Genomic DNA, 23,982 nt, shown 5'->3' on the forward strand with positions numbered 1-23,982 from the left:
CTGAGGCAGGAGAATTGCTTGAACCCGGGAGGCAGAGGTTGCAGTGAGCCAAGATTGCACCACTGCACTCCAATCTGGGCAACAGAGCAAGACTCCATCTCAAACAACAATAACAACAAAAAATATACCCAAGTCTGGGCAATTTACAAAAGACGGAGGTTTATTGGACTTACAGTTCCATGTCACATGGCTGGTGAGGCCTCACAATCATAGTGGAAGGTGAAAGGCACGTCTCATATGGTGGCAGACAAGCAAAGAGAGCTTGTGCTGGGAATCTCCCCTTTTTAAAACCATCAAATCTCATGAGACTTATTCACTATCACGAGAACAGAATGAGAAAGACCTGCCCCCATGATTCAGTTACCTCTCACTGGGTCCTTGCCACAACACTTGGGAATTCAAGATGAGATCTGGGTGGGGAAACAGCCAAACCATATCAGTAAGTTTCATTTTTATACCTCTTTTACTAATTAGGAAATTGAGATGTGGAGAAATGTAGTAACTTCATGAAGGTCACGTAAGCACTATTGGAGCCAGAATATAAACCTCTTCCTCCAACAGTCTTCTTCCAGAACCCACTCTTCTTACCAGTATACCATGCTGCATCTCCATGTAGTACAGGTTTCTCATTTTACAAAAGTATAGCTTGGAGGTCTCCATATCTTTGAGTGTGTTGTGCTTCTCATTTGGAAAGCTTTCTCCTTTCTCTCCATCCTTTAGTGCTCCCCTACTTGGTCTTTACCCAGTATTCTAACCCACATGCCTCTCCTTTGGTAGGATAAAGTGGTGCAGCAGAATATAAGAGCTGGGTTTGAGTCTCAGCTTCAGCAGCTACCAGTTTTACCTTAAGCATTTCAGCTTGCGGAGCCTCTGCTTTTTCTTCTGGGAAAAAAGCTCATTTAATTCTTATAATGTTCGATTGTTGTAAGAATTAAGTGTATTAGCACATGTACATACATACTCCTAGCCCATATGTAGGCACTTGAACAACAGTGTTTCCCCAGTTCTAATGTTTCTTGCAGATGTAGGAAGCACATCAGGTTTTTCAAGGCAAAAAATAGTAGCACATTAAGGTATATAGTGATTTAAAATACACCTCCAATTTTAGACATTTTAAAATGAGGAAAATTTGTACCTCTCTCGATAGAAGAAAATGCAGAATGTCTTATACTGTTAGGGTAACTGCAAATGTGGATGTTATGCCTTTGATTATAAGCTTTTTGATTTATGCCAAAGATTATAAGCTCTTTGAAGACAGAGACTATTTTTAATCTTTTTATGTCACTCCTGATATCTAGTTCAATGATTAATGGAAATGTATTAAGCGCTTAGCACATATTTGATGAATGAACAGTCTATATATTAAAATTCAAAAGTAAGAGCATTTCTCTATTTGAAAATGGAGTCTGGGTTACGTCTAGATCATAAATTTGGGAACTCTAAATCTCATATTTTCTATTTGCTAGAAGGCAAAAATTAATCACTGGAGAATGGTCATTTGCTATTGGATTAAGAACTTTTTAATACAGGACTTTCTAATTAAAATAATTACATATATGTAGCATGTTGATTTTGTCATATTGTAAAGTAATATGTTATTTATCATACAAATAATTTCTATACTAGCAAAACACTCAAGATCTACATTGTGTCATCTATAAAGATGAAGATGAATAATTTATTTTAATTTTAACTGGTGTGAAAGCTTTAAGAAATTCCTTAATAAAAAATTTTTCATAGCAATATTTTTAAAAAGCACCTCAGGAAGTTATAATTGCAGGTTAGGTTATTTTGACAAGACTGTGTAACCGATCCATGCATTTTATGTTTCTATTCATAGAGGAGTGAAGGAGCTAAAAATTAAATTAAAATAAGAGCTGAAAAGGCGTGTGCTAATGTGACTGGAATAACTTACACGTTATATTTTAATTTGGTTCCCAAGGTCTCCAGCTGTATTCATGAGGGTGACTAGATACCTTATCCTTATTCTTATATAAAGAAACTTTTAATATTTAGTGTAACATTATTTTATGGAATGAATTTCATAATACAAACTAAAACATCATGATTCAATATATGCAAATAATCTGTCATGCTCCTCATTTTTAAAACAGAACACATTGTACTTTTACTTTATCTGCTTTGGAGGATTTTGTAAGAATAATGGTAGTCCATGAGGATTTAAACCAGTGAGCAAGATAGATGTGGATCCTGCCCATATAGACAGGATGACCAGATAATTTATCATCCAAACTGGGAAACAAAAGAGAACAAATGGGATGTGATTAGTAAATTGCACTGGGACAATATGCAAAACGTAACCATTCCAGAATGAATGATCACCTCACTTAAAGAACTTATTGTCTAGGGAAGGGTTACGGGTAGAAATGAAACTAGGGCAATAGATCCCCCGCCCCAACAAGTAATTATATAGAGTGCTGATTATGCTGTGAGTGGGGATCTATAGGTGCTATTGGATCATATAGGAGAGTAATTAACTGTGACCTGGGAGGATCAGGGAGACCTTCCCAGAGGAGGTGACATCTGAAACCTGCGGGATGAATAGGGGTTAACCAGGCAAAAAGGAGGGGTAGAAAGTTCTAAACATTGAAGATGGCAGTTACTGGTACCCTGAGGGTAGAGAACAATTGAGTGTTGATGAGTATGTCTATATGACTGTAACCAGAAGAAGAAGGATCAAGTGGTAAAACACAAGGCTGGAAGTGTTGGCAGGGGTACTATTTTAAGAAGTTCGACTTTATCTCAACAGCTTTAAGCAGGGCAGTGTGATGAACAAGTGGGCCAAGAGCTATTGCCTGTATTCATTTGACCATCATGTATCCAGTTATCTTGGCTGGAACTGGATCTTCACATCTCTCAGCACGTGGAGCTAGGCAGTGTTTCCCCTTCCCTCTGTGGGTAGATCCAGCAGCAGGACTACATTGGAAAGAATTCAGAAAGGGTCATATCTGACAGACTAGTGGGTTACCCATGGAAGGTAGCTTGGTAGAAGGAGTGCCAAGGAAAAAAATCACCCTAAGTTATGCAGAAGGCATGCAGGTGCACACACAGCTTGGCCTCAGGGATGGAGTGTTGGGAGGTGATGGTGCTTCAAGCATATGGCTGTGCGTCTACACTTTGGACCCTCATCCCTCTCTGCTTGGGCCCCCACAGTACTTATGAAAGCTGGAAGGGAGTGTTCTGGTAAAACAAGCAAATTATATGCCTGGGTGTTGAAAGCAACTTCCCAGAGAAAATTTCTTCCAAGAGTGGTGGGGTTTAGCGCCTAGAGAAAGATGAGCACTGATTGGAAAAGTGAAAGCTGGGGGCCAGATGCTCCAAAAGGACAGTAGTGGAGAGGGCACTGTCTCAGGCCCCAGGAGGCCTCCAACGTCATGGATTGCTCAGCATGCCTGTGGTCCAGCTTTGTCTGAGCAGAGCACAGACCATCCCAGACCTGGAGGTAATGTGGTCTGCAGGCCCGGCACAGCTTCTGAGCCATAGTAGCATGGAAGAGACTGGCAAAGGGCTGCCGTAACAAAGTACCACAGACTGGGTGACTTGAACAACACAAATTTATTTTCTCACAATTCTGGAGGCTACAAGTCTGAGATCAAGGTGTTAACAGGGTTGGTTTCTTCTGAGGCCTCCCTCCTTGGCTTGCAGATGCTGCCTTCTCCCTGTGTCCTCACGCGGTCTTTCCTTTGTATTCGCGTGTGTTTTAATCTCTTCTTAGAAGGATGCCAGTCATTTTGAATTAGAGCCCACCCAGTAACCTTTTAACCTTGATTACCTCTTTAAAGGCCAAATCTCCAACACAGTCACATACTGAGGTATTGGAAGCTTCAAGACATGAATTGTGGGGGGACACAATTCAGCTCACATCAGGGCCTCCTTGGGAGACACTAGCATGCAGTGGTTGCAGATTCTGATCCTTGGCCTTTGGTTTCTGTGGATCAGGAAGGCCTACGAGCATTTGAATCATCTTCAGAACAATGCCAAGTATTTTATGGTCCTATTTTTCACTTGCAGTGACAGAGGTATTACCTTACATAGTCTGTGTGCATCTTAGATTATTGGAAACTTCCTTTGTACTGATTCAAAGTTGATGTTGCCTTAGCTCTCCTGCCCTGGTACTAGGTGCCTGAGGCTGTTGGTCTTTGGTCTCTTTAGCACTTCAAGGTATGACTGTGTCCTAGAATAGGTTCCCTTTTTTACTGTTAGGTGTGGTTAAGGGTATGGGCTCTGTTGGATTTGAAGCCTGATTTCACTGTTTATTACTTGTGTGTCTTTCAGTAAATTCCTTGACCTCATTATGCCTTATTATCCAGATCCATACAGAATAGGGATAGTAAATAAGGTAGGGAGAAGTTAGCACTGTGCTGGACACTTATTACATGTTTCATTAAGGTTTTATCATCTTCATCATTATCATCATTGCCATCACCATCGTTTCCTTTTAACATGACACTGAGAAAGGCCTGCACTGCCACTCACATGACGACCTGTGCAGGAAGAGGAGGACTGGCATTTTCCCTATTCTTACTGAACAATTCCTGTTTACCGTACTTTTCCTGGTCATCTTCCCATAACTTGTCTTTCCCATCTAGAAGCCCAAAACCCCTTTACCTTTGATTATCCTAAGATCGTATGTAAGGCCAAGTTCTAACCACTCCTTTGAGTTACTCATCACTGGGGGCTCCCACATGTATTTATGTTGAACATGTTAATAAACTTCTGTTTGTTTTTCTCTTTAAAAATTATAAGGTATTATTGGAGTATTACACTAAAACATTATTAAACAAATATGTGATAATAGCATGAATAAACCAGTGTTGGCAAAAAGAGTCAAACTCTGTAAAATATTTTGAAGGGATTTATTCTGAGCCAAATATGAGTGAGGGCCCCTGACACAGCCCTCAGGAGATCCTGAGAACATGTGCCCAAGGTGTTCAGGATACAGTTTGGTTTTATACATTTTAGGGAGACATAAGGCATCAGTCAATACATGTAAGATGTACATTGGTTTGGTCCAGAAAGGTGTGACAGCTGGAAGTGGGGGCTTCTGGGTCATAGGTAGATTCAAAGATTTTCTGATTGGCATTTGGTTGAAAGAGTTTAATTATTGTCTAAAGACCTAGAATCAACAGAAAGGAATGTCTGGGTTAAGGTAAGGGGTTGTGGAGACCAATGTTCTCATTATACAGAAGTAGTCCCCAGGTAGAGGCTTCGGAAAGAATAGATTGTAAGTCAGTTGTCTCCTGGATCAGGAAAAAAATGAAGGACAAGTAAGGGGATTCTCTTCAGAATGTAGATTTTCCCCACAAGAGTTAGCTTTGGAGGACTATTTCAAGACATGGCAAAGAAAACATATTTGGGGTTAAAATATTTTGATTTCCTTCTTTATCTGCCATGTGATATTATGCCAGAGTCAGGTTGGAAAGTAAGCCACATTATATAGGGTTAAGTAAAACCCCTCGGATGAGATTTTATGGTTTGTAGGGCCTGACTCCCCAGACCCCTTAGATAGGAATTTGGGCAAGAGAAGAAAAAGGTCAGAGTTGAGTTCTTCACCAGTCTCTTATATGTTGGTAGGATTGGTATGCATCCACATAATTAAGGTAGCTTAATTTTTAGTATCTTATGTTTATTGATTATATTAAACTAACTTACCTTGTCTGGTCCTTCTTTCTTTGTATGTCATCAAGACATATAGGACACTTACTTTTTTCCTCCCCCTTTTGTTACTGGCTGGGCTCATTCTGCCTGTATGCAGCAAGCCAATCACTGTGGTGACAGTTTTTGCAAAAAAGAAAAGATTTTATTCACAAGGCTGCAACGTGCAGGGCCAGGGAAATAAATCTCAGATCCACCTCTCTGAAAATAGGGCTTGGAGGTATGTATGTGATAGAAAGTGGAGAGGTCTAAAGTATAGGGAAAGATGATTGGTGAGTCGGAAAGGTGAGGTAATTAGGGCTTCTGCACAAGGGTAATTGAGCTATATGGTTCTTCATAGTATATATGTGCAGAAAATGGTGGCACTAGCATAATGTGATAATGGAGTTTTTGGTTCTCTGATATCAAAAAGGTCCCTCTTCAGGCAGCTGTTGCAGCCCAACCTGTGCAACCAACTTGTGAAGTTGAAGGTCTCAACTGGCTTGAACTAGACAAAAGCTGCCCCCTAGTTTCTGAAAAATAACTGTAAGCACCGTTACTACCATGACCCATAGTCAGAGATGTTACCCATAAGGTAACTAGTGGGAGTTTAGTTATGTATTGTTCAGTCATGTGACTTGCCAGTGGCGGTTTTAAGATCAACTAGAAGTAAGTAATTAAAAGCTAGCCAGCTAGTTTGGAAGGCTTAATCATGTTTCACTTGCTCACTGTTATGGTTTAATAAGATATTTATTTTGTCTGTGTAAATATATTTTCAAGTTTGACTTCAAAAAAACCCAAGTGAGACTCTAGCAACTTTGAAACATTTTAAGAAAAATAAAGACCATAAAGAGGTTAGACCCCATCAATCCCATGTACCAGATTATATTTGAAAAGAGACTTACCAGAAATGGAGGACATTCCACTAATGAATATTTCCTAAGGGTGAGGGTGGTAAATAATTTCAATTATGTGAAAAAATTCCTATATTTTAAGAAATGTTTGCTGTGTTTCTGGGGATAAATGCCCAACTTCCTCTGGAGAGCTTGGAGATGGGGGTCTGAGTCTTCACCAGCTGTAAAGTTGTCTTGAGAACAGTCCTTGAAGGATTGCTGCTATACACATTTTTGGTATTAAAAACACTAGTATTTGGCATATGAACTGCATTAGCAAAAAGTGAAACAAAAGAAAAAATTCACAGAGATACCTGTCACTGGAGCAAATCACTACATGATTCCTATTTGTATTTTATAACAAAAGAAGACACACAATGATGTTTACTGAGACCCTGTGATGTGTCAGCCTTTGCAGTAGGTACACTACATACACTACACAGCCCTGTGATAAGGTGGTATTATCTGTATTTTTAGAAAATGAAGAAATTGAGTCTTGGGAAAGGTAAGAAACTAGCCTAGCCTAGTTGCATATCGATATGTGCAAACAGCTTCATTTTGTAAAATGTGTGTTTTATTTTTTGTTTGCAAGCTGGATTTATTTGGTTTTATTTTTAATCACAAAGACTGAAATTTGTGGTACTAGTCTTTTGGGGGTCATTACTCACTTTGAGAAGTTACTACAGTAGCTGAACTTTTACACTGTTAAATGAAAACCACTATGCCTGTTGTAGGGGAGGGGGAAAAATCTTTTTTCCTCTATCTATCTTAGATTTTTCAGCAGGGCCTCCATATGTTAGACCACCAAAGACAGATTAACAAGAGAAAAACAAACAAATTTATTTCCATGTTCATCACAGATACACGTGGGGGCACCCAGTGATGACTAACCCAAAGGAGTGGTTAGAACTTGGCCTTGTATACAATCTTAGGATAATCAAAGGAAAAGGGGTTTGGGGCTTCTGGATGGAAAAGACAAGTTACAGAAAGATGACCAGGAAAAGTACTGTAAACAAGAATTGTTGAGTAAGGTTTGTTGTGCAGATTGAAGTCAGTACCTTCTCCATTGATAAGAGTTAGGAGTCCTCCTCTTCCTGGTCCAGGAGAGGAAGAGACCTTCATTTACAAAAAGAAATTATGAAAATGTTCTTTGTAAATGTAAATTTTCTTTACAAAAGGAAAACGGTACCCTGTGTTTAGAGCTACTCCTGCATCTGCTGGTTCTCAATGGCTTTTAGGTCAAAATGATCCATGTGCTGAGGAGGCATATTTTGGGGTAGCTATTCTGGTACCCCCCCTGCCTTGCTTTTTTATAGTAGTTATGCAATAGAGGCAAATCCCTTCCTCCTTCCTGGGTTCATTAAGCTGAACTGAGAGGCTGATGGATACTTAAAATTTTAACATGTTTTCTTAACTATTTTTATATATTCCTTGTCTTTAAATGTTCAGTAAAATCAATAAATTCTCTGTTCACCAAAATAATATTTTCATTATTCAGTGGTTGACCACAAAGCTCCTGAGGACATGCCCAAGGACAGGGCCTACTTGAAAAAGAGCTCAGAGGAGCCTGACTAGAGTTTGGTCTGGAAGAGAATCTTTGTCGTGCCAATGGCTCAGAAGATTGTACATGGTCACAGTTGAAAGAGATCTCAAAGGTGATCACTCTTAAGTGACAGAAAGAGAGCCACCTCATTTGCTTCCAGCCCCACATAGCACTCCCTTGGGGTTTGTAATAAATGCAGTTCTATCTCTTGAGAGTGTGTGAGCAGCCCTAAATGCTGGCTACCTGGAGAGCAACTCTGGCCTTTTTTCATATTGCTCTGCTTCCTAATGCTCCACTCAGCTGGCTCAGCTCTGATTATTTCTGGATTCTGAGGAGGGGAACTGCAGGAGACTGGCCTGGATCTCCCTGGGCTGTAGGGGAAAACAGCCTTGGGTTAATCCACATACCAGGCATGGGAAAAAGTGCAAGGAGGTGGGAAGAGGAAGAAGAGGTGTCTGCCTGGAGCTTACAAGTAGCCATGTTGTTCACTCTATTTATGGTGAGAGAAACTTTTTATAAAAACAAATATATGGTCGGGTGCGGTGGCTCAAGCCTGTAATCCCAGCGCTTTGGCAGGCCGAGATGGGTGGATCACAAGGTCAGGAAATTGAGACCATCCTGGCTAACACGGTGAAACCCCGTCTCTACTAAAAATACAAAAAATTAGCCGGGTGTGGTGGCGGGTGCCTGTAGTCCCAGCTACTCAGGAGGCTGAGGCAGGAGAATGGCGTGAACCCGGGAGGCGGTGCTTGCAGTGAGCCAAGATTGCGCCACTGCACTCCAGCCTGGGCGACAGAGTGAGACTGTCTCAACAGAAAAACAAAACAAAAACAAAAACAAATGTGTTTGCTAACAAATTTTAATTCAATATATATATTTTAATCAAGTATATAAATATATGGAGGACATAGGGAATAATAAATAGTAAATAATATGTAGTAAAAATAGTAAATATAACAAACCTTTTCCAGTGGTGATTAATCCTTAACTCATTTTAACTCACCTTTTGAAAAAAATAATTTCAACTTTTATTTTGGATTTAGCATGTACATGTGTAGGTTTGTTACATGGGTATATTGCATGATGCTGAGGTTTGGGATACGGATGATCCCATCACTCAGGTAACGAGCAATGGAGTTTTTTAGCCCATGCCCCCAGTCCCCTTCTAGTTGTCCCCAATGTTTGTGTTTCCTATCTTTATGCCTAGGGATACTCAATGCTTAACTCACTTAGCAGTGAGAAGAACATGTGTTACTTGTTTTTCTGTTCCTGGGTTAATTCGTTTTGGATAATGGCCTCCAGTTGCATCCATATTGCTGCAAAGGACAAGATTTTCTTCTTTTTTATAGCTATTAATACATAGTATTCCATGGTATATATGTACCACATTTTTTAAATCCAGTCTACCACTGGTGGGCACCTAGTTAATTCACCTTTAAAATGGTGTCCATTCCCCTAAGCTTTGTAGTATATAGCAGATTATGATTCAACAATTTTAGAAAACACCTGATTTAGTGAGTTGGTCTCCAAACGATAAATGTCTGTAAAAGAGAATTTCATCTATCTTATTATTTTTAATGATCATATTTGAAATGAAACATATCAAGTTAGATTTATTAGTTAGATGCCATTTAATCTGAGATTACTTTAGGATTTTTGCTCTCCATTCAATTGTTGGGAGTGTTTTAAAAACACTGGACTTTCAGAAAGATTAAGGTGTTACACCTCCCTATAGTAATAAATATTCTTTGCAGTTTTAAAGCTCAAGTGTCCATGCCTGTTGGCGTTTGTGTTAGGCTACAAAAGATGAGTTTATAACCTAGATTCTGAAAGGACACTGTAGCAACATTAGGTTGCTAAGCAAGTCTCTTGGCTAATTAAACAACGTGCCTTGAATTATTCTGACTGCCAGTGCTGCTCAGTCATAATGGAGCAATTAAAAAATGACACTCACTTTTAGGTTTGTCCGGACTTAAGTTAGAAATAAATGGAAGTAGAGACATACTATTTTTAATAATTAAAAAAAGAAAATAAGAAACAAAAATTTAGTTGTGTGAAAAATGTTCAAAGCAACTCAACAACCTAATGTTCAATAAAATGGAATACTTAACCAACTATGATATACTGTATGAAGTATTATGCAGTCATACCCATTGAGGGTTTGTACACAATATAACAAATATTATATTTCACTCAGATTGTAAATCATAGCTCTCTCTTTTATACAAATCATCAGAAATAGGCACAGCTTAACATTTTCCTTTCATAAGAATTTTCCTCCTGTTATTGCTTTTCAAAATAAAATTGAGACAGAAGGAAGCCCATTTAGCTTATCCAGATTATAATTAATTTAGCCACTTGGGTGTATTAGAAAATGGGAGCTAGACCCTCTACTGAGGGTTGTAAAGTGTAGTCATGGACCAGGACCCAGACTATTCAAATAATTTATTTTTCTAGTCAGAGTTACTCCAGTGATTAAAAACAAAGACAGGGGATGGGGGCAGGGACTAAATGAATCAGTGTGCTTGAATAGCCAAGGAGCAATTTCAAGCCTGACAACTGCATCCTGTTATATATTTCAATCATGCAATATTGAAGCCCCTATAAGAATCTGTTTTTCATTTCCTACTGATTTTTATTCTCTCTATATGTTATTTTTTCCACCTACTTTTCAGAAATCTGCTTCTTGAATGGAAAATTATATTTCTGTAGACACTTAGCCATGAGGTACTTGATTTTAATTTAATTCCACTAATCATATTTGGAAGGAAAATAAAATCTCTATAAATGACAAGTCAACTAGTATTTGTGGTTTAGATCATTGTATCTTTGTTTTATCCAATCTTAATTTTTTTCCTTTGGCCATCCCATCTCTTGTTTTAATTTTTACTTCAACACTTAATTACTATTGTTGATTCTCAAACATATTTTACTTCCTAGTCCTTGAAGCTTCAATAATGTGAAAACACTTAAAAATATCCAGAACAATTACTTGTTTGTTAAAGGAGCATTGTGTCAGAATGTTTTATGTGGACAGTAAAACTCTCCAAGCTGCCTCCCTGGAATTCACAAACTTTAGCATCAGGAAGACCCAGAGTGTGCTTTTCTGCATTAGCTCAATGCACCCTTTTCTCTTGTCTTTTTATTCAGCTGGAATGCTTGCTGATTCCTCTGCACACTTCTAAGGCTGAGAACCTGAGGAACCCAGCTGGAAAATGCCATCTGAACGCTGCCTCAGGTATGCCCTGCAGGATATGTCCTCGCATGCTGTAGTGAGCCCTGAAATAAGTGCATTGCACGTTCCAGGATCAAGCACAAAGCAGGGGCTTAATGCATATTTGAAGAAATCATCAAACTAGTCAGAGCTTTTGTGAATTTACTGTGGTGGCACAAGGACTAACTGCTGTGACCTAGTTATTTTTCAAACCTAAATATGTTCCCTGATTCTTTGAATGATACTACTTTTTAATCTTTTTTTCTTATTTAGGATGCTAACTTCCCTCAAACATAAGGTATGCTACTATAAAGGTATATGACATAAAAAAGGAATCAAAAAACTATACATACATATGTGTGTGTGTGTATATATATATAGATGTGTGTATATAGAGAGATGTGTATATATATATATATATATAGAGAGAGAGAGAGAGAGAGAGAGAGAGAGAGGGAGAGCCCCCTCTAAGGCAATCACTTTGGGGAGTACAATGCTTATTCTCAAAATGCTCACAACATTTCCTTTTAATAATTCATTTATTTAATAGATATTAATTAAGCCAAACACTCTGCTTGGTGCTGAGGACCCAGCTATGAATAAAACAGATAAGGTTCCTTCCCTCTTAAAATGTATATTCTATGGCGAAAACAGACATTAAACAAATAAGCACACCAGTAACGATGCAAAAATAATTGTGAAAGTGCTCTGAAGGAAAAGTACAGGATAGATAGAGCAAGAAAATGCCTTCCTGAGAAAGGCTGTATACCTGAGATTTGAAGGGGGGCATGCCCTGAGGCAGGAAGGAGCTTGGCACATTCCAGAAACTGAGGGGCAGCCAATGAGAAAATGCATGGCATTCATTTGAATAGTCTCACTGGAGGTAAATCTGCATCATCCTCTGAGGGAACAGTCAAAATATCTTCAGAGCAAAGAATAAGAGAGATGATAAACCTGGGGAATACATTTTTCTTAAGAATTGGGTGTCTGTTAAGTAATGAGACCAGCTTCTTTCCGTAACTCTGAAGCTATTAGAGGTGATTTGTTCCAGAAATGTGTTGAGAACTGGTGACATTGCTGTAGCAGGTGTAACGCCTCTGCACTCCCTATGTGAGTCTGTTGCTCTCAATCAGTGATTCTCAATGGTGGATGATTTTGCCACCAGGGTACGTTGTGCAATATCTGACAATGTTTTTGGATGTCACTGGGATTGTGGATACATTTGGCATCTACTGGGTAGAGGCCAGGAATCATTTTAAACATCCTGCAATTCATAGGGCAGCCCCCTACAGCAAAAAACAAAAAACAAAAACAAAAACAAAAAAAAACATCTAGCCCAAAATGTCAATAATACTGAGGCTGAGAAACCCTGCTCTAGACCTGGCATCCAACCAATACAGCACATGGAGACCATGGTGTCTGTCTGTCACCACCTCAGCCAAGTTATTTATTTCTGGCTACCAGGATCAGTGTGCATACTTAAAATAATTTTTTACTTTTAAGTCTGCCATCCCGTCCTTATTAATCAACTCCCACCCCACGGTCATCTGTCTTCCACAGTGCAATAATCTCTATGATGTTCTCTCCTTCTCTGCTTCAACCCAGAGCCCTCCCTTCCCCACCTCTCAGACTCTCCCACTGTGCCATGTGGAAGTGTCACAACACAACCACATGCTCTGCTCTATCATCTCCTTGTCCTGAAAAGCTCTGTTTGCCTCCGACTTCACTGAGACCCATCCTCCTCTGAGGACCATTTCCCTTGTAGCCCTCTCAAAGTAGTGGCATTATTATTTCCTCACATCCCATGTATTTCAAGGATGGGTAGAGAGATTGTCATCCTCCTAGGGCATGATTTTGCTTCTAGACCATTACTCCACAAATTGATTGTCTGAGAAAGCCACAGCCACAAAAACAACAAAGACATGCTCTTCTGAAGATGGTGCCCTTTATCTCTCTCCTCTTCCTAACTGTAGTCGGGGTCATTGTCCTTTATTCACTGAGCATTTTGGCACTTGGCTTGCAGTCTTCCTCCTCATCACAAACCCCTTACTACACCCCCAGGGCCCTCATGTCAGCATGGAGGATATGTCTGTTTCATGGTCCTTGGACCCTCAATCTGCTTATCTCCAAAGACCTTCTCCCTGCACTCAGCCACCCAGTTTCATGGCCACACCTCAGACCTTGTCATCCTCAGTAATTGCTCTGTTTCTGAAATCATGCTATCAGCCATTTTACTCTTACCACAACCTCCTTTTTCAAAGTATGGTTGTAATTTGACCTCATTGTAATGTCTCATTTTCTGGCCCTGCTACTTTCTACCAACCCATCCAGTCTTTCCTTTCCTCATTTTCCTTCTTAAGCAGTTTAGATTCTATCACTGTTGCTAAACCCTTAAGTTCTCTCATTTCCTGTATTTTTGATGCATTTGCTTGAGAAAACCCCAATCCAGATGAACCGATCTATTCATATTTCCATGCCTACATTGTCTAGTGGAGACTAGTTCCACAAAAATCTTCAGATTCAACAAGCCAAAAAGTGCCCAGAGTTTTAGTATGTGATTCTGGTCCACTGATTCCCTGCCACTCAAGAGGCAATCCTTTCCCACAACTAGGCCCAAACCTGCCTCTGTGCTTCAAACTGATCTTTCATATCTTCTCAGCAACCTTTGAGTGTTGCTTGTTTCTCAGCCATGTTCTTGAGATACAGCTTTGTTGTCACCTTCTCTATGCAGATGAGTCGCAGATTTACATCTCTAGCAAAGACTCCTTTCTGAGTTCCAGATCCATGAATCAAACTAAATATTTGACATCTGTGCTTGGATGTCTTAAAGACAACTCAAACTTAACATGTCCCAAACCAAATTCATCATCATTCTCTTCTACAATTCTGATCCTCTTTCATTTGTTTCCTATTCTGGAAATATCAAGTTGTATAAGCCAGAAATGTAGGCGTCTTCTGGAAATCTTCCTCCCACTCACCTCCATATATAATCTAACACCAAGACCTGTAGATTTTCCCTCTAAATAGCTTTTAATCCCATTCACCTTTCTGAAACTTCATCCGAATGCTCCTTGGGCTCCAAGGCCCAACTCCATCACTCAGCTGAACCATAGCCACAGTCCAGGTGTGCTCTAGTCTGGCCCAGTCTCCCCTACTGCTCTTGGTACTACAGCTTGAGTGACCTTTTCTGTGACTTCCCATTGCCCTTAGGATAACCTGGCCCAGAATTCCTGCACAAGTGGGCTCAGGCCTCTGCTGCTCGGGCCTTACCTGCACCATGTTCTCCTTTGTCCCTAGCTGTTAACTTTCTGTAAACACTCTATAAGGGCCATGCTCCCTCCTGCCACAGGATCATAACATTTGCTGTTCTCCTGTCTGGAAAACCTTCTCTTTCATTTTTAACAGATTAACTTGTTCTCATCCTTCAGCCGGCAGCTCAAGTATTATTTCTTTAGGGAGGCCAGATTATTTGATTAATGTGTAACTGCCCCACTACACTGAATGCTCCATGAGGGCTGTTACCACATATGGTTTGCTCACCATTTCATCCCTGGTACCCAGCACAACACCTGGCACAGGCTTAATAAGTATTTATTGGGTAAATGAATGAGGGAAGGAAGGAAACAAAACTATTCATTTATAATTAAGTTCCTTTCTACAGAGTTTTCATTATTTAATAATTGTCTAAGCATACTGTATCTTCTTTGCTTATTACTATGACCATTGCTATTAATTGATCAAGTTCATTTTAAAGTGTTTATAAATTATAAAGTGTTCTATAGAAATGAAATTATTTTATTAAAGGGTCTTTTAATATCCTGCTACCTTAAATATAATTTTTAAAATATTAATGTCTTTAATTTTCATGAAAAGATTTTGACTGCATAATTTAAGTGATTTAAGACACTCACTTGATAGTTCACCAATAGACTGAATTGAGATAATTATGCATAATTATTACTGTTAGTTTTTTTTGTCCAGCCTTTTTCTTTCTTGTGTAAAGTAGCCTAGTTAAGAAATGAGAATCTTTATCCCACTTGGTTGTTTTTAATATGTAAGTATGTAACACCTTATTGGTAGGCTTACTTAAAAACTACTGCATATTTTTTATATATCCAGGTTGTAGGTAAACACTGACATAGAAATTGACTTGAATTTTAAAATTTGAAATGCAGATGTTTAAAACCATATGGCTGTTTTTGGAATTTACAACTTTAAAACTGACAGAACTTAGTCAAAATTCTTTCCATGAACATCAAACCCTATAGGATTTCTGTGACCAAAAATGTTAACTCTGTGACCTCAGAGCAGCAATTTGCACTAAAGCAGTGATTCAGTCTGAGTAGGGAATATGATATAATGAACATCGTTCTCTGCATTTGATTTATTAGTTTCTGTGATCAATTCCAGAATGAAAGTTAAAGGCTTAAAGTTATGAATAATCCTCTTTCCTGAGACCTTGTTTATTTATTTCCCCATTACTGGATACTGATATATGGCTGATCAAATGGTTGCTCCCTGGCATTACTAAAAAGCCATCTTACTGCTCAGGGAGTCTGGGGCTTTCCACTGTTGCACAAGGGCCTATATGGGGCCCTGTGCAATACAGGGACAGCAGTTCGCACAGGCAGCCTGACGGGGGTTGCCTAAAGCCCTTACAGTATTCAGGTGGAAAAAAATAGAGGGACATATATCCCTGGGAACTCATAGAGTATCCAATAGAACCATAATGAGAAGCATATCTATAATTTAAAATTTCAGGTAACTATATTAAAAAAGGTAAAAAAAAATTTTTTTTCTGTTGTTGAGACAGAGTTTCACTCTTGTTGCCCAGGCTGGAGTGCAGTGGCGTGATCTCGGCTCACTGCAACCTCTGCCTCCCAGGTTCAAGTAATTCTCCTGCCTTAGCCTCCCGAGTAGCTGGGATACAGGCATGTGCCACCACACCTGGCTAATTTTTGTATTTTTAGTAGAGACGGGGTTTCACCATGTTGGCCAGGCTGGTCTTGAACTCCTGACCTCAGATGATCTGCCTACTTTGGCCTCCCAAAGTGCTGGTATTACAGGTGTGAGTCATCATGCCCAGCCCTAAAAAAGGTAAAATTAATTTTAACAATATATTTTATTTAACCCAACATACCCTAAATATTATAATTTAAACATGTAATCAGTACAGAAATATTGAGCTATTTTGCTTTCTTTTGTTCATATTGTCTTTGACATTCATTGTGCATTTTATGTGTATGGTACATCTCAATTTGGACTGGCCATATTTCAAGTGCTCAGTGACCATGTGTGGTTAGTGTCTACTGTATAGGTGTATCCCTACAATAGAGTATTACTATTGTATTGATACAATACAATACAATAGAGTGTTACTATGGTATTAATATAGCATATACTCTTTTGTATTGATGCAGTTCTAGGGCATCCCTCAGAGAAAGAGGTTGCATTGGGGAACCCAGGACACTCTCTGCACTCACCGATGAATTTTGAGGTAGCAACATGGCTTCTGTGGGAGACCTTTTCCAGTTTTAGGATGACACTCAAATCTGTGTTTCCTTGAGAAATATGGTTCTTGCTTTCAGTCTTTTTTCCAGAAATTTAGAAGTTTTAGGATATACTTTTCCTTCCTTTTTCTTTATTTCTCAAAAAATTGAGGGACATAGCTCTAAGTCGAGAGGCTTAGTTTGCTAATTTGATATATGTTCTAGATGCTGAGGGAGCTGTTTGCAAGCATGTGTCTGCTCCCCATTTTAATTTAGACATAGTGCATTACAGTCTTCGATTTCTCTCCTCCCTGGTTTATGACTATTGACTTGGTGAAGTGGGCCTGCTCCCTTCCAGCTATGTTTTGTGGCCACGTGTGCCTTAACATTTAGAGGGTTGAGATGTTTTACAAATTTACATCCAAGAGTTGAGTGGGAAGTTACTTTCAGAATACAATAATGATTTGTTGATTAAGAGGCCTTTATTTCTTGCCAAATGTTGGAGTATTTGTTTCTGCTTTTAAGGATCCCTAACATATTGGTTCCAAAATATTTGGGATCTTGTGCCAACTGTTGTCTTAAATATTTAACTTGTTGTTTTCTTGAAGCTTGAATTTTCAAGCCCAGCTGAATGATCCTGTGAAATTGTGCAGCATCACTATTGTTTAAAAGCTGAGCCTTTTATTCTTTGCCAAATTTCAGTTTACAGCTGCTCTTTTTCTGGCAAGATTTATTCACTCTCAAGAGACATATAAAATGCAAATACCGATTCAGTCTTAATAATAAGGACAGGAATTGTGGCACTATATTTGGAAAATGAGTAAGGAAACTTTTTAAGGCAATTATCTTAATATATTCTTCGGTTCCACTACAAATGAAAATTTGAAATACATTTATTTAACATTTAAGGTGATATAAAAGGGGAGAAAGTAAGTTATGAAAGTTTCAAATATATTTTCTAAGGTTATAATGATTAGAATCTATTTTCCATCCCAAAACTTTCAGTCACAGTATGAAGATAAATGTTTCTGAAGCAAAATTTCAAACATTTCTTACTGCTATGTCATGTTGTTCTGTTCATGTATATTATTCTAAAAGGCTGATTTTGAGATTCATTATACATAATATAAAGTTAATAGGGACTTACATGATGTTTTCCCCTTAAGCATAGATTTTTGAGATCTTTACAGATTGCCTTTTTTTTTTTTTTTTTTTTTTTTTTTTTTAAGACAGAGTCTCGCTCTGTTGCCCAGGCTGGAGTGCAGTGGCATGATCTCAGCTTACTGCAACCTCCACCTACTGGGTTCAAGCAATTCTCCTGCCTCAGCCTCCTGAGTCGCTGGGATTAAGGTGTGCGCCACCATGCCTGGCTAATTTTTGTATTTTTAGTACAGATGGGGTTTCACCATATTGGCCAGGCTGGTCTCGAACTTCTGACCTCAAGTGATCCACCTGCCTCAGCCTGCCAAAGTGCTGGGATTACAGGCGTGAGCCACCGTACCTGACCTCTTTTTTTTTTTCTTTAAGCAGGAGGAGGAATTACATTATTATATTCTTGGTGATAGGTTCTCAAAATACCGGATCTTGGACCTTCAGTTTTTCTATCTGTAAAATAGAGATAATAATTAATAGTGCCTGCCTCACGGTGTTGTTGTGCAGATTACATGAACTAGTCATTGTAAATCACTAAGAATAGTTCATGGGACACGGTAAGCACTATGTGTTTCTCAAATATATTAAAAAGTCATCCTTTTAGGAAAGATTTTTCAAAGACTATCCTAAAGCTTTACTTGGCTGATACAATGTTTCTATTACTATTCCATTTCTTGATTTGAGATGCTAATTAATTGAGTGATGCTAATTAATCTCCATTCTAGACTTTGCATAGAAACTTGCAAAAAATTATTTATGCTTCTGAATGTGGTTTTTAATTACTGATTTTAAAGTCTGCCTATAGCTTGAGCTACTAGATGAATATTCAGTGACAGTAACCATTTCAAAACTCACTGCTACATTTCAACTGAAAATAATCCTCCCACCTTCCCACAGGAACTTCCTATATCATCACCGTCTGTCAAGTTTTTTCTTTCCATATTTCTGACATTTCTGATGCTTCCCAGTCAAAACTGTCCAACAAAGCTTAATGACTGCCTTCTGGCATTTCACAGGAAGTATTTGGTTAATTTTAAGATGGTGATTTGTACCTAACTATAATTTACCAGCCAACTGGCACCACAGGCTGAGCAGAGCCCTGCCAAATAAACCCACCATGCAAACTAGGCTGGTGGCAACTCTGGCTCCCCTGAGAAACTCTTTCACATTCAGAGGGAGGGGTTGGATACAGGAATTACCAACATGGGAGAGACAATGCTCAATCATCCCAACGGTATTTTTACTCAGCTTTGAGATGGATCTGCTGGCCAGAACCAGGGCTTGATGGCTCTTGCTTTCACTCTGGGAGTAACCTATTCCTGGCAGATCACCTGTCTTAGTCCAATACCAGTTCTGAGATTTTAGAGCACTGTGTAGATTCCCATTGACATAGCTGGAAATGTCCATAGCTGTCTATAAAGGGAAAGTTTGCATTTTGTGTTTATGGCATTACTTCTGTATTATCGTAGAATGATCTAGAGCTTCACCTAGGACTTTTGAAAGGACATAAGGATAAATGTTTTAAGTTGGGGTAGAGAGTGAAGGGGTAAGTTTCACAATGTGTAAGGTTAGCAATCCCACAAAGTAGAAACAAAAAGAAAATTATGTAGTCATTCGTAAATCCAGTATAATGATCACACATAGAAACTAAACGCTGATAATAGATAAATTTTACTTTCAGCTTTAAATTTGTTTTCATTTACAATGCATTCCTTTTGATGTTCTTATGGTGCACAATTTCCCAAGTTTAATAATAAGCTTCTCTGGTTTAATTGCCTTTTACATGGAATGGCCACTTGCAGCCCTTTTTGTCCTAACATTTGCTCAGTTTTCTTGTATGTGTTAACAGAGTCTTGTGTCCTGTAGGAGACATGGTAAGGTACAAAGGTGGGGAAGGAATCAGGGAATTAGAGAGAAAGGACAGAGTGGGAAGGGTCACACACACATATACACATGCCCAGATGCACATCCAGAGGAAGTTTTGCACTCAGAGATGTTCACACACTGAAGGGACGGGGCCCAGAAACAGAGGCTTGCAGGTCCAGACACCTGGGTCAGTATGCAGCCACAGATGAACACACACAAACACAAATGCAGAAAGAGAGGCACCAGTAAAAGAGACAAAGACCCTGCAGGGAGGGGAGCAGAGAGAATAAGAAAAAGAGAGAACAAGAGAATGGTGGAGAGAAGGAAAATGAGGGAACAGATGGTCACACTCATAGAGTGCACTGGAACCCGTGTTGCCTCAGTCGATGTTCAAGGAATGAGGGAGCAGCTAGCCCACAGGGCTGGTAAAAGGAAAAACGTTGACTTGATTGCTCTCCTTTGTAGTATTCAAGAAATGCTGACAGGCCAGAGGCTCTGCCACTCCGAATCTCACAATGACAGTGTCCTGGCAGCGCTGAATCAGCAGAGGAGTGATGGTATCCTCTGCGACATCACCCTGATTGCTGAGGAACAGAAATTCCATGCGCACAAGGCAGTCCTAGCAGCATGCAGTGACTATTTCCGGGTAAGTCAGCATAGTTTGTTGGTTTCTCTTAAAATATTGATAAAGAGAGGATGACAATGTTTCTCAAACTGTCACTAAACCAGGAGCCAATTAGGTGGTACCCCCAGAGCTGAATGGTGGGGGCCTTTGTTCTTTCCTGGGTAGAATGCATCCTGGGGCCCCATTGGGTCCTCTCTGGGCAGGGCACCTGGATGTCCATCCAATGTAGAACAGACCTCCCCTGGCATCTGAGCCAAGGAGTGCTTGGCACTTTACCACCATGAGACAATGTGGCACTGTAGTGCTCCATGTGGGGGTGCAGACTGGAGTGAGAGGATGCTTCTGGATTCAGGATCAAAGACCAAGCTATAAGACAATTTGTTAAAATTTAAAAGTCTTTAAGTATATGTATTGTTTCTGGTGTGTGTATATATATATATATATATATATATATATATATATTTTTTTTTTTTTTTTTTTGAGACAAAGTCTCACTCTTTCACCCAGGCCAGAGTGCCAATGGCGCGATCTTGGCTCACTGCAACCTCTGCTTCCTGGGTTTAAGCGATTCTCCTACCTTAGCCTCCTGAGTAGCTGGGATTACAGGGACATGCCACCACACCTGGCTAATTTTTGTAGTTTTAGTAGAGACAGGGTCTCACCAAGTTGGCCAGGTTGGTCTCGAACTCCTGACCTCAAGTAATCTGTCCGCCTCGGCCTCCCAAAGTGCTGGGATTACAGACACACACCACCGCGCCTGGCCTATATATACTCTTAATGCTTTCTAATTATTTGCTCCAAGGACAGAGATTCATAGGCCTAATGGACCTTCACGGTCAGTACATGTGGCTAATGAAGACACATCTTGTTTACCAGAGCTTTGGGGTTGATTTCCAACAGCAAATTATATGTGGTAATAAGATTGCTGTTTTTCTTGAAGATGAAAGTACACAATATGGTGATAACTGATTAAATGCCACTTATTAGCACTTCTTGTGATTCACATGGTGAGCAAAGGATTTTATATGCAAATCTCATTTAATCCTCACAACAACCCATTGTGTACATATATATACATACTATTAAAATCACCATTTTGCATATATGGAAACAATAACAAAGACTAAGTAATTTGCACTAACTCAGAGGATAAGTAAGAAGTCACGCAGTTCCTAAACGGCAGATCTGGAATTGAAATCTATGTTTGACTCTTAACGAGTGTGATAGTCTGCTTCATATATGGACATAAAATAGCAAACCTGGACAATTATTAGCCAGATGTTTTGAAATATTAATTTCTAAATATACATTATTTCAATGCCTATTTAATTTTCTTTTCAATGTTTTTTCAGTTAACAAGTGACTAATACTTTTGAAACATAATAGTATGAATCTCCACATAAATGGGAATATAAATTAATTTAATTGTGTTGTGTTGTTTTTTTAATTTCCCCCAGTAAAGTCTAAATGTTACAGACACCAGCTTAGGCCCCATGAGCAATTTGTTGATTGGTTTGAATATTTCTAATAATACTGTTGCTTTTGTTATTTAAGAGACAATATCAACTGCACTTAAATGCCAACTAGCAGTCACAGAGAATTTTCAAAGATGCCAAATCATAGAAGACAGCCTTTTTTAAAAAGCGTATTAAATGTGATGAAACTGAGTAATGTAGAAGATAAAGAGGTAATTATTTGAAATGTCTGTTTCTGAAATAAAAAGTAGGGATTTAATTCTAAACTACAAAGATGATACAGAATATCATCTTTGAGGCCTCTGTAAAGTGGCCTTTTAGTTCCATTAATATAATTATACATTTCAATTTCACACACCCTCACTCACATTGTCAGGTATTCTTATTTCAGAAAGGTCATATTATTCAGAGGGGCTTTTGAATCAGCAAAACACTTTAGATTGTATGCAGATTATGGAATAGGAATTTTGTCTTTTAATGGACCATAACATAGCCTTCTTTGTGTTAACTTCTCTCTATTTAGGTTTCAGCATTTCAGTATTGAATTTTTTTTTTTGAACTTTTATTTTAGGTTCAGGGGTACATGTGCAGGTTTGTTATACAGGTAAATTACATTTCATGAGGGTTTGGTGTACAGATTATTTCATCACCCAAGTAATAAGCATAATACTCAATAGGTAGTTTTTCAATTTTCTGCCTTCCCCCTACCTCCACCATTAAGTAGGCCCCAGTGTCTGTTGTTCCCTTCTTTGCATCCATGTATTCTCAGTGTTTAGCTCTCACTTGTAAGTGAGAATATGTGGTGTTTGGTTTTCTGTTCCCGTGTTAGTTAGCTTAGAATAATGGCCTCCAGCTCCATCCATGTTGCTGCAAAGGACATGATCTCATTCTTTTTTATGACTGTGTAGTATTCCACAGTATATACATACCTCATTTTCTTTATCCTGTCTACCACTCATGGTCATTTAAGTTGATTCCATGTCTTTGCTATTGTGAATAGTGCTACAGTGAACATACACATGCAGGTGTCTTTATGGTAGAATGATTTGTAATACTTTAGGTCTATACCCAGTAATGGGATTGCTGAGTTAAATGGTAATACTGTTTTAAGTTCTTTGAGAAATTGCCAAACTGCTTTCCACAGTGACTGAACTAATTTGCGTTGCCATCAGCAGTGTATCAGCATTCCCTTTTCTCTGCAACCTCTCCATCATCTGTTATTTTTTTACTTTTTAATCATAGTCATTCTGACTGGTGTGAAATAGTATCTCGTTGTGGTTTCGAGTTGCATTTCTCTAATGATTAGTAATGTTGAGCACTTTTTTATATGCTTGTTGGCTGCATGTATGTCTTTTTTTGAAATGTGTCTATTCATGTCTTTTGCCCACTTTTTTTATGGGGTTGTTTATTTTTTGCTTGTTAATTTGTTTAATAGTAGACCTTTGTCAGATGCATAGTTTGCAAAATATTTTTCCCGTTTTGTGGGGTGTGTTCATTGATAGTTTCTGTTGCTGTCCATAAGCTCTTTAATTAGGTCCCATTTGTCAATTTTTGGTTTTGTTGGAATTGCTTTTGGTGTCTTTGTCATGACATATTTGTCAGGGCCTATGTCCAGAATGGTATTTCCTAGGTTATCTTCCAGGGTTTTTATCATTTTAGGTTTTACATTTAAGTCTTTAATCCATCTTGAGTTGATTTTTGTACATGGTGAAAGAAAATGGTCTAGTTTCAATGTTTGACATATGGCTAGCCAGTTATTTTAGCATCATTTATTGAATATGGTCTTTTCCCATCGCTTGTTTTCATTGCCTTTGTCAAAGATCAGGTGGTTGTAGGTGTGCAGCTTTATTTCTGGGCTCTCTATTCTGTTCCATTTTTCTATGTGCCTGTTTTTGTACCGGTATCATGCTGTTTTGGTTATTGTAGCCTTGTAGTATAGTTTGAACTTGGGTAATGTGACTTCAAACTATACTACAAACAATACTACAGCTTTGTTTTTTTGCTTAGGATTGCTCTGGCTATTTGGGCTCTTTTATGGTTCCATATGAATTTTAGAATAGGTTTTTTCTA

General features: G+C 38.8%; 1 protein-coding gene across 4 annotated transcripts in view; it reads left to right on the forward strand.

Annotated features, from left to right (window-relative positions):
- KLHL32 (kelch like family member 32) overlaps positions 1–23,982 on the forward strand; it is a 215,734-nt gene that overhangs the window by 31,065 nt on the left and 160,687 nt on the right. For all 4 annotated transcript variants that reach the window (XM_002817169.6, XM_024248574.3, XM_054557906.2 and 1 more), the window contains exons 2-3: positions 11,242–11,329; positions 20,278–20,458. In XM_002817169.6, the coding sequence (XP_002817215.1) occupies positions 11,307–11,329; positions 20,278–20,458 (204 nt within the window). In that variant the 5' untranslated portion in view covers positions 11,242–11,306. The remainder of the gene's footprint in view (positions 1–11,241; positions 11,330–20,277; positions 20,459–23,982) is intronic.

This window comes from Pongo abelii, chromosome 5 (genome assembly GCF_028885655.2).
Source record: "Pongo abelii isolate AG06213 chromosome 5, NHGRI_mPonAbe1-v2.0_pri, whole genome shotgun sequence".
NCBI lineage: Eukaryota > Metazoa > Chordata > Mammalia > Primates > Hominidae > Pongo > Pongo abelii.